This window comes from Pteronotus mesoamericanus, unplaced genomic scaffold (assembly GCF_021234165.1).
Source record: "Pteronotus mesoamericanus isolate MK-2021 breed Mesoamerican mustached bat unplaced genomic scaffold, CSHL_Meso_final scaffold_21, whole genome shotgun sequence".
NCBI classification, from domain to species: domain Eukaryota; kingdom Metazoa; phylum Chordata; class Mammalia; order Chiroptera; family Mormoopidae; genus Pteronotus; species Pteronotus mesoamericanus.
In genome coordinates this window covers 24,223,912-24,236,118 of record NW_026555310.1, presented here as the reverse complement: position 1 = coordinate 24,236,118, position 12,207 = coordinate 24,223,912, and the positions used below count along the sequence as shown (strand labels likewise).

The window sequence follows — 12,207 nt, the reverse complement described above, 5'->3', positions numbered from 1 at the left end:
GGTTGGTACATAAAAGATTTTTCCTCTTCTGTATTTGGGAGTTTATTCTTCAGGCAGTTGGGAATCCTTGTCTACTTTGAGAAGGAAAGTGACATGATAAAACTAGCTTTAAGGGAAGGTTAAATACAACAGTGATGAACAAAACAAATGAAAGAAAGAGGTGGAAGACTGGAGCATCGAAAGTAATTAATATCCAGTTATAATAAGCTAGAGAGTAAAGGTGTGTGGCGACAGATGAACTGGGGCAAAAAGGGAAGATACTGATCTTGGTACATACTTGGATTTGAAAAATCAAGGACAAAGAAGCCCCCAAGGAAGAGAAATGGTATCATTTAACACAATTTTAACAAGTTGGGAAAATCTGCTTTGTAGTGATGTGGAAGGATGGAAAATAGATTTTGGTAAGAGTTTATATTAGAGTACCAAGAAGACATCCTGGCAGAAACATTCACAAGTCACTATGCTAGGATCCTAAGCATGAATGAGAGATATTTGGGGAGGAAGTCATCTATATTGGTTCTCAACTGGGGTCAGTTTTGTCCCTCAAATGACAGTTAGCAATGTCTGGAGACATTTTGGTTGTCACAACTGGAAGTATGGTGCAGCTGGATTCTAGAAAGTAGCATTCTGGGATCCTGTTAAAACATCCTGGAATGCTACCTGCTAGCTATCAATAACAAAACAGCCCCCTATGACAGAATTAAAAGAATTATCTAGCTCCACATATCAGTGGTGTCAAGGTTGAAAAAACTGCTCATATATATCATAGTACATTAAGGATATCTTGTCCAATCAATACATAGTGTATATTCATGTTTAATATATAGAAAATAAAAATAATATCAAGCATTTATTGCATCCTACTCTATTTCAGGCACTGTCCTCACAATACATGGTTTAAGGTTTTAAATACCATGAGATAGGTATCACCTTTATTCTCATTTAAAAGGTTAGGAAACTGACCTACTGAAAATTTAAGATGCCTGCCGAAAGCCACATAGTGGGGCAAATTGGAAAGCCCAGATTGCAATCACTAAGTTCTTTCCCGGAATCGCAATTCTAATCACTAAGTTGGAGCACACAGTGATTATGGATATGATAAAAGTCAAGCCCCGTAGCAGGTGAGAGAAATGCACAGAGCAAAACACTTTACTCCCTTTATTCTTCTCACAAAAGGATAAATATCCGCTCTCTCGAGTATTAATAGCAACTCTCTCTGTGCCTCTGAAGATCTAATTATGCTGTTGATACACCTCGGAGTTCCTCCTCCAAGAGGAAGACTGCGAGTGGGGAGGGAGGCCTTGAGCTCCATCTACAGTACCAGTTTTGACAGTCTTAGCATTTTGACATATGGGTATGTCCAGATGTATTTTATATAATTGTGAATAATAAAAATAGCAAACTTTCCCAATGTTATAATTTTACCATGTAAATTAAAACCGAATAAAAGTTAGCCCTGTAATAGCATATATCATATTTTCTTACTTTCCAATATGCTTTTTTTTTGCAAGTGCCAAAGAAAGATGTAGAATTAAAGCTAATGAGTTTGGGGATGGTACTGGATGTTCATATGTGAATGTCTGTGATTCAAAGGATTAAAATGTAGTGTTGAAAGTTACCAGTTTCATAGAATGTAATCAAAATAAGCACTTAATTCCTCAGTCATCCTCTTTATATTATACAAACAATTCTCATTTTATTAAACCAGACATTCAGAGTTTTAGTGCCATTGATTCTCCATTTGATCAAGATCACAAAGATAGAACACATTTCTGTGAAAAATTGTAATTTCCCCATTTTGAAACAGTGGATACACTCTTCAAATATTATCGTAAGAAATAAAAATGTCTATTATAAGGAAAGATAGAAAAGGAGAGAAGTTATGAAGCCATTATGGGAAGGTGGTAGGTGGGGGGAATGGTTAGGAACAATGGGAAGAGAGGATCCAGAGATTCACCCACTTGGCATCATTGTTCAGCTGCAAGGTAGGCAAGTCTTGGGGCTCCACAGAATACAATTTAAAAAGAATGATTCAATATATTTTAAGAAAATTTAGATAAAAATTATTACTATCTTGTAACTATATTAAAGCTAGAGGTCTAATAAATATTTTAATTAAATTCTGTTTTAAAATGTAATATTATATAATATACATATGCATGTCATTGAAGGATACATCTTATTTTATGTGTTAAACTTGATTTTTTTTAATTTTTAAGTGGTATACAGTATCCAGAGGCATTTAATTATTGTCTCCGCATATGGCTTATATTCATCTCTTGACCATTTCTGTCAAGAATGCAAATTTAGCTTTTACTGTAAAAAAAATAAATTATATTTAATGGGTTTTCAAATATACTTCTCTGACACAACAATTTTATTCTTTTAAACTGCACTCTGGAATTCTTTCTGAACAATGATGTATTTCTTTTTTATTGTTTTCTTATTTTCTGATAATCAGAGTGATGGTGATAAATCTTGATCCTGCCTTTGGTCTAGTTATTTAGTAGCTATGTATTTGTTTTCTTTGATAGCAACATGCATTAATATTTATGATCATTTTCCTTTGCAGCATCTCCCAGATGGCTCCATGCCCAGTGCACATGTTGAATTTTATCTTTTACCATATCCCAGTGAAGTCCGTAGGAGGAAAACAAAATCTGTTTCAAAATGTACCGACCCCACTTACAATGAAATTGTAAGTATGATTCATCTCTTGTTCAGTCATTTTGTATTTTTCTTACCATTTTTTAGCCTAACTACCAAATATGGAAAATTTTCTGTAATCGGCAGCATTATTCTATAAACAGTAGACATTTCCCAAAAATAGCCACTGTGTGCCAATCACTGTTCTAGAAGCAATGGGAACTGGAAAATATAGATATTGCTCTCAAAGTGTTTATGAACCAATTTTCAAACTGTGGCTAGCCCCCATTGAGAGCCTAAGACTATTTAGCACTTATTTCACATACTAATATTATCACTAACTTTATCTTATTTTCTCTAACTTACTTTCCTTTACCTGGTTTTCCTTGCCTAATAATCTTATCATATTCTAACCTATATAGAAAAATACATTTCAAAAAATCACATTTGAAACACTTAAAAAATAAGTACAAAATACAAATTAAATTACAGTTAATTTATACTAGATATAGCTATTTCATTGGTATTATACAGTTTGAACATCTAAACCCCTGCTTCTAAGGTAAATCCTACATTTATTCTCAATTTCATTCTTTCCCATCTCTCTGTGCCTTGCTCAGTTGACTATTTGCTCTTCTTAAAGCTACTCACCCATTGAATTCTTGACTCAGAAATCTTAAAAAACAAAACAAAACAAATTCCTCAACTCAGTGTTTCTGAAGCATCCAATTTTTCTTTCCCTCCTTGTCATCTCCAAACTTTCACAGAATTAACTTAGATTTCCTGTGCTCACTTCATCGCTTCCTATTCACCCCTCAATCCTTTGCAGTGTGGATTCTGGCTTTAATTGATGCAGGTTTATTCAAGCGGCATATAGAGACTGACTGCTGAATCCACTGGGCCCTCAGCCTCCCCTCTCCTGAAGTTACACAGTGACAGACATTGTTGACTTTGCCCTTTTTCTTGCTACCTCCCTTTTTTTTCTTGAGTTCAACATTTTCTTACTTCCCCTCTATCTTCCCTAACTACTCCCTCATTTCTCTTCATTTACATTCTTCCTCCTAAAGTTTGTTTATTGCAGTTCTGTTGTCTGTCTACTTTTATCTCCTCTTGATATTTATTCTCTCAGATTATCTTGTGTTCTGCAAATTTTCCTGTGTCACCTACATTTAGTTTGTGTCTGACTCAATTCCTCAAGCCCTGACTTCTCTCCTAACCTTTTGACCTGCACTTCTGCCTGATCTCTGAAGAGCTCTTTTCGATGTCTCCTATCCACTTATAAACCTGGCTTTCCTCCTCCATTTACCATCTCAAATGATAACTTCTAATCCTATCTGCCTGTCTTTCACCCACAGTCCAAGGAGTCACCAAGTTTAGTCAGTTCTATTTGTGTGACTTCCTGCCTCTTAAATCTATCACCTCCTCTCAGTCCCATTACCTTTCTTTGAGGTTGTTGTGACTTTGACCAGTATGATGGCCTTCTATCTGACTCCTGTCTTATGTTTTTTGATTAAATCTTTTATATTTCTACCTAAAATGTCCTTCAAAACATAGTCATATCTATTAATCTCCTGTTTAAATTTTTTAAGAGTCCCTCACTGCCTACTGTATAATGTCAGAATCCTAAACATGACATTAATAGCCATTTAAACTTGACTCAGTAATTTTCCTAATTTGTCTCTTGGAGCATAAACTTTTTTTAAAAAATTGTTTGGGGATAATTATAGATTCATATGGAGTTGAAAGAAAAAATACAGAAAGGATTCAAATACCCTTTAACTACTTTCCCCCAAATGGTAACATCTTTCATGACCATGTTACAGTATCACAACCAGGAAATTGACATTAATGCAATCCACTGAGCTTATTTAGATTTAACCAGTTTCATGTGTGCTCTTGTGCATGTGTGTGTGTTTAGTTCTATGCATTTTTATCGTTTATATAGATTTGTGTGAGACCAGCACAATCAAGGTGCAGAACAGTTCAAAAAATTCCTGGTCCTACCATAATATATTATACTGTATGATAGTCAGAAACACTTCCCTCCCTCCAACACAGCCTTGCAAGCCACTGGCAACTACTAACCTGTTCTCCATCTCTATAATTTTGTTATTTATATTATATAAATAGAATAATTCAGTTTGGGACATTTTAAGACTGGCTTTTCTTTTCTTTTTTTTTTTTTTTTTTTTTGCTAATTCTAATTTCCTAGAAATGCACCCAAATAGCTGCATATATCAATAGTTTATTTTTTTTCATTGCTGAGTAGTGGTCATGGACTTTTTTTAACTCTTTACACATTGAAGAACATCTGGGTTATTTCTAGTTTGGGATTATTGCAAACAAAGTTCCTGTAAATATTAATGTGTAGGTTTTTGTGTGAGCATAAGTTGTAATTGCTTTAGGATAAGTGTTCAAGAGTGTAATTACTGGGGTACATAGTAATGTCATATTTAGTTTTATAAGAAACTGCCATACTCATTTTCTATGCTAGTTTACACTCCCACCAGCTGTGTGTGTGTGATCCAGTAGAAATTTCATCTTTGCCAGCATCTGCTGTTCTCTCTATTTTTTATGTAAGTTTAACAGGTATAGTATGCTATCTGGCTGTGGTTTTATTTACATAATAATAAATGATATACTTCTTTTCATATGCTTATTTACCATCTGTATGTTCTCTTTCGTGAAAAGTCTTCACTCATTTTTAATTGAATACTTCGCATTTTACTAAGTTTGAGATTTCTTTTATATATTCCAGATATTAGTCCTTCATCAGATATTTCGTTTACAAATATTTTCCCCTATTCCATAGCTGGACTTTTCATCTTTTTCTCAGGGTCTTTCACAGAATAAAAGTTTTTATCTTGATGAAGGTCCAATTTATCAATTTTTCTTTTTGGATCGTGCATTTCGTATCAAGTCTAAGAGCTCTTCACATAGCACTAAGTCCTACAGATTTTCACCTCTATGTTTTCTTAATGTTTTATAGTTCTACATTTTATATTAAGTATATTATTCATTTTGATTAATTTTTAAAATAAAGCATGAGATTTAGGTTGGGGTTTATGTTTTTTGGCCTGTGGATGCCCATTATTCCAGCGCTCTTTTTTGGGAAGGCAATTCTTCCTCTATTGAGTGTCTCTTGCAACTTCATCAGTAATTGAGTGTTCATGCTCTTCTATTGTCCCATACTTAGCCATATTCCCAAGTCGCATCAGACAGTCTGTCATTTTCTGAATGGTCCCAAAGACTTCAGAGATGAAGCTCAGGCAGCGTTCACCCCTCTGTCCTTCACTGCTGATGGTGAGGCTCACTTCAAATGTGGACTCTATGAGCCACTCTCTCCTCCTGAACTCTTATACCACACTTACCATCTTTTACTTAGTACTTAGGCATACACATTTTTTTCTTAAAGCATGTTATCAACATCTTGAGGACAAGGAAATGTCTTATATGTATTAGTATCTTTAAAACTTAGTTACTTCTAGAAAGACTTGTGAAACTGAATATTTGGGGTAGTTTTATAAGTGATACTTGGTGTATATATATATAAAACATAAAACTATAACCATATATATGTATGTATGTGTGTGTGTGTGTGTGTGTGTGTAGAGAGAGAAAGAGATTAAGACTTCTCTAATTTAGAAAGGAAAGAAATTTTGACATCTTATTATTTGTCATAATATCAACAGCTGAGATATACAACTCCCAATACTATCACTAGTTTCTACACTTTGAGTATAAGACCTCCTTCTTCAATATCGACAAACTTCTCAGACTCAATGATGTAGTTCAGCACCTCATGACAAAAAGCCATTAACAATTCAGAAGAGTTTAAATATATGTGTTTTAATAATTTCAAGCTTTATGTATTATTAAAAACAGTTGTAAATATGCATGCATGGAGGTTATATGTTTGTTATGTCCATAAATTTTCTGATAGCTTGTAATAATTTGGGGCCTTCATACATGCATGCTCCACTAATTAGAAATCACTGCAATAATTCTCCATTAGTCTATATTTACAGCATAAATATACACCACTTATACTTTGAATGCATGTAAACTTGTTTTAAAAACTGTATTACTTGCATAGCAAACTCCAGTTTATCCATAGTTCAAATTTTCAGAAATGTGAATCAATGTGTGGATAAGTAACTAATAGTAATGATCATCAAATAAGCAAGTCTGGCAGGAAAACTGATTCAATTTAGAAATCCATGAGGGGAAAAAGGGGGTTATAATATTTTTATTTTTCCCAATACACCCTGTGTCTCTATTAAGACAAGAATATTTATTTTGAGAAATACAAAAAAAGTACTGCCCACCACTTTTAACTCTGGTTTTACTTGTTCTTGACTTCAGCTGTGATGTAAGCCCTCATTTCTGTGCCAAACCTCTCAGCTACTTCTGTGCATCCTCAGTGACACTTTATATGTTTTCTAGGAGCCCAGTAAATTAGCACATGGCATCGGCCTTGTTTTGAACTTCTCCCCTGCTTTGCCTCCTGAGTACCACTACCTGGGCCCCTCACCACAGCTGGGATTTCTCAGCTGCCAAAGCCGTGCATTGCTCTGAGAAGTGCAAGAGCAGGACCTCGCTCTCCTTTTCATATAAATCTTTTAGAGGAAAACAAAGTGTAAAATTATTACACTGCATCACCAATGTCTTACAAGGTTCTTCATGAAAATAGTTCTTTCCGCTTTTATTCATAGACCACTCCCTTCCTAAGTCCCAGATCTGAGAGAGGCTGTGTCAGGGACAGTGTCAAGTGTCCCTTTAGTATCCACCCTTCAGGTACTAAAGCTTTCACACAGAGCCACATTTGTCTGCTTGACACTTCCCAGAGTGCACCTTAACAAGCTTTGCCAGCAGACTCCCTGAAAATCCCCATCATGCACGAATCCCAGTGGTAGACGTGGCTGGGTTCAAGGTGGGGCAGGGCTGGTGGCAGGAAAGCCCGTGACCGCACTGCAGCTTGTCCGAAGCAGAGCTGGGATTGTGGCTCCAAAGCCTGCGCTCTTTCCACTCTGCTGCCTTTGGCATCTGGTTAAAAACCATCATTTTCTTTTAAGGATTCAATAGAAATACAGATTCTATCTTACTATAGAATTATTTTAGAATAGTCAATGTATTTTTTGCATTGGATTCCCTTGTTAGATATCATCCTATTATAAAGCGTAAAGGGGGAGTTAGAAAGGACAGAACATAAGCTTTCTGTGTTTACATACGTTAACGTATCTTCCAGAATGTGCACAAATATTTAGCATAACACTAGATATGTGATACACTCCATAAGCTATAGCTGTTGTTATCAGTATGGTCTGCTCATTTGCTATTCAGAACCTGAAAATTCTGTTTGTAAATACAGACGTTGAGACTCTGAGGTCAAACAGTTCTACCAGGGCCACAGAACTAGATTTCAGGTTCCAAACTGCGTGATTACAAAGCCCACATTGACCCACCTTAAACTTGGCTTGTTATCCCTCCCTCTCTGCACCCACAGAGCTCTGTTCTCAATGGTTTGAGCTCTCCTGTTCTTTATCCTGCCTCCTCACTCCTCTTCCCAGCAGCACTAGGCCCACTTCAGCTTCCATATCATTGTTCTCCCACTGCAATCATCAAAATACACTTTAGAACTATTTACTAGACCCTGGTGTCAAATATGACACAGTGAATGTTTGTGTATAAGTTAGTAGATATTAATTACCTTAAGCAATGTTTTTCTACTTGATGTATCAATTTCAAACCCACAAATTCAACATGTGTCAGGCGGCAAGGAAGACCTAGCTCATGCCTGTGGGTAATAAAGTACCATAAAGTGAAGTCAAAAGAGCTGTGCAGTTTTGGTCTGTTTATGTGAGGGTAAAATACATATGAAATAATTTGGTGAAAATGTCTCAAATAATATAACCATTTATGTACTTCATTAGCATTACCCACTAATTATTAATTGCATAGTAAAAAAAATACTTATTTTTTCTAATAATATTGTGGGTTCAGTTAAAAATTAACAGACATATGTCATCTATGCTGTGGAAAGAGTGCATGCTTATAAAACAAGTCACTTTTTTAAAAATTATGCATAATTGAGTATAAGGGGGAAAATCCATAAAGTGATATAAACTTTGGGGTTCAAATGTTCATATTTTAACCAGAAAAGCAATTAATTTCTAAAGTCACTTTTTGAGAACATCAATTTACTAAATTCCTAAGAGACGCAATTCTGTCTTAGAGTTGTCTCTGGTTAACTAATCCAAAATTCCAAGAAACACTGTTTTTTTGTGTATTTAATGGATCTTTTTCAGCTATAATTTATTAGTGTTTAATATGTACCAAGCTTTGTGGTAAGGCTTGTATTCATTATCTCATTTATTTTTCCCCACAATGTTAAAAGATAAGTATTATAATCACCATTATGCAAATAAGAAAACATATAATTGACAACAGACTCATGTAAATATTAATAACTGCCATGTTTCTTTTAAAGTTACATCTTTAGGGCCTATTAATATCATGCACGGAGTTCTTAAACTCGACTTCCCAAGGGCCTGAGCTTAGAGTTGTTCCATTGTTTGACTTCTCATACAGTAACAGTTCGAGGACCCACCCCTTCATCCATTTCTCTCTATAAAATAGGAGTTGGGTTCATCTGCTCAAAGTGCTGTTCAAGGAAAATGGACAACCTTTTAGACAGTTCAAAATGGCCACTAGAGAGAAAGGAAAAGGAGCTCACCCTGAAGCCCTGGCAAAGAAAGAACCCAGGAGGAGACAGTGGTTCCGAGAGACCACGCTGGGCATCCACTGCGGATAAAGATGAACTACAGTGGTAGGGTTTAGAGGTTTTTTAAGGCAGCCCTTCAGTTCCTTTACTATCCCCAGGAAGCTCAGTGGATGAAATGGAAATATTGAAATAATAGTCCTAGGAAACTGGAAAGACCATCTCCTGTCAGGAATGTGAGGAAGATTCTAAAAGAGGAGGGAGCCAGGGGCTGTCATGTGAAGCAGGGTAGACTGGCTTAACGCATCGCATTGCATCTCACACCCTTGATGGAACTATTATTTATTTGACAAGTGAGTCATTATTCAGAGCAGCTAACAGGTTTTGAACAGAATTTTATTGATAACTTAATGGGTTCACAAACGATGGGCTAATTCCAGTATGATGGACCAGAAACTACATCCATAGATTTGGAGGCGGCCTCCCAGTCAACTCAAAGGACTTCCCCCTAAGTCATTTCCTCTGCTGCTTTTTTGCCTCTACAGGGAACATTTTTTTTCTCGCTTGTAGCTTGTTTGCACAAAGCAAGCAAGACTGAAGTGGCATATGAATCTGCTTTTCTAAATGTGTTCTAAGGAGTTTCCCCGGGAAGCATTGCTGGATTTACACACAGCCCCACCCCCACTCCGCTCCTTTCATGACGCAGAACTAGCTTCTTGATGGTACTACACTTTCGGCTTCTTTACCACTGCAGGCAGCCAGGAGAGATGCCCGTGACTTAACTTAGTTCCTGGATGTTATATAACACAGTTAAACATAGCCCTTAAAACATGACTAGTGAGTGAAAAAGAGCAAGACACAAAACTGTATGTACAGCTTAATTACAACTCAGATTCATAAAATGTGGTTATGTATAGAAAACAAAAAGAACATCAAAATGTTAACTGTAATTATCTCCCAATTGTTGAAATATAAATATTTGGTTTCTCTCTTTGTTCTTTTTTTGTTTCATTGACATTTTATTTAATGAGCATGTATTTTCATAATTAAAAATAAAGTGATTTTAAATAAATTCACGTAAGCACAGATGGACTTCTTCACATGTAGAAACAAGTATTGCTGTACCGCATTAAAATAACACAAAGAAATCATGGACATTGGTCTGCTTTCCTCATTAGCCTTCACCAAAGAGAGATAGTGTTCAAGTTCCAGTGTTGCACAGAAAATTCAAGGACAGTTAAAAGGTGAAGTTTATTTAAATTTCTTCTTAGAGGATGATTTACAGTCTTATTAAATTTGGGATGGACAATTATTAATGAAATCAGAATATATTCTAAGCTTCTTATAAAAATATTCTTTCACTAAACTTCATTATTGTAGCAGAATCTTTAGCGTTTCAGAATTAGAGTTAAAAATGAAGGATTCTAACAACACTAACCTATCCATTCCAAAATAAAAGACATTAGCAGCTAAATATTTTTATTAAAAATAATTTTTAAAAGATGTATTTAACATATCTATTTATATTTTCATTCCTTTCCTTTTCAGGTGATATACAATGAAGTCACAGAGCTCCAAGGACATGTCTTAATGCTAATTGTGAAGAGCAAAACCACATTTGTGGGAGCAATTAATATCCAACTTTGCAGTGTCCCACTCAATGAAGAAAAATGGTACCCACTAGGAAACAGCATAATTTGACCACTGCTGTGAAAATGTGCATTATTCATTAACTGCTTGTGTTTTTTCCACTTCTGAGCATCTCCATCATGAGCAGGACATTTTTGTTGTGAAAGGTAGTGTAGTGTATTAAGAACACAAGAAAAAGAAACCAGAATCAATCTTTTATGGTCAGTTATTCTATACCTGCATTTCATTTTTAAAAAATCATTTCTCCTTAAATAGAATGCCAATTGTACATAATTCAATGTGTAAAGTAATACAGGACTTTAATTTAAATACATCTTCTATATCAAACATTTGTTCACACTTTGTTTTAATTATGTACATAAGCTAAAAGCACTACTTTTAATGTATTTTCTAAGAAACACAGGAAAGTGGTTGGGGGAAGGCAGAGACAAATGTATTTGAAAAAATACATAAATTAATTTTTAAAAAAACACGGGAAAATAAATAAATCTCACTAATTTAAGACATATATCTGCAATAGATTTTTAAAATTTGAAATATTTTTGTTTCTCTTACCTGGGGAGATATAGGAGATAAAATATTGCTAAGAGCAATGTCCAAATGTTATTGCCTATGTTGTCTTCTGGGATTTTTATAGTTTTGAGTCTTACATTTAAATCTTTAATCCATTTGGAGTTTATTCTTCTGTGTGGTGTAAGAAGGTGGTCTAGTTCCATTTTTCTGCACATATCCCTCCAATTTTCCCAGCACCGTTTATTGAATAAACTATCTTTAGCCCATTGTATGTGCCTGCTTCCATGTCAAATATTAATTGACTATGAAAGTGTGAGTTTTTCTGGGCTCTCTATCTGTTCCGTTGATTTATGTGTCTGTCTTTATGCCAGTACCATGTTGTTTGCATTAAGATGGTATTATAGTATAGTTTGATGTTACATACCATGATTCCTCCAACTTTGTTCTTCCTTCTCAAGATCATTGGTCTATTCAGGGCCTTTTGTGGTTCCATATAAGTTTTTGAAATATTTATTCTAGTTCTGTGAAATACATTGGTATCTTGATAAGAATTGCATTGAATCTAGTAATTTCTTTGGGTTGTATGGACATTTTGATGATGTTAATTCTTCTTATTCACAGACATGGTAGGTACTTCCACTTATTTGTATCTTCTTCAATTTCTTTCTTTGATGCCT

The 12,207-nt window shown here is 35.1% G+C and overlaps 1 protein-coding gene across 1 annotated transcript in view; it reads left to right on the top strand.

Moving 5' to 3' along the window:
* Window positions 1-11,790, top strand: part of PIK3C2G (phosphatidylinositol-4-phosphate 3-kinase catalytic subunit type 2 gamma) — a 272,580-nt gene extending 260,790 nt beyond the window's left edge. Inside the window, exons 33-34 of the mRNA XM_054591390.1 lie at window positions 2,573-2,698; window positions 10,916-11,790. Of these exons, the coding sequence (XP_054447365.1) occupies window positions 2,573-2,698; window positions 10,916-11,068 (279 nt within the window). The 3' untranslated portion in view covers window positions 11,069-11,790. The remainder of the gene's footprint in view (window positions 1-2,572; window positions 2,699-10,915) is intronic.
* Window positions 11,791-12,207: the final 417 nt, after the last annotated feature.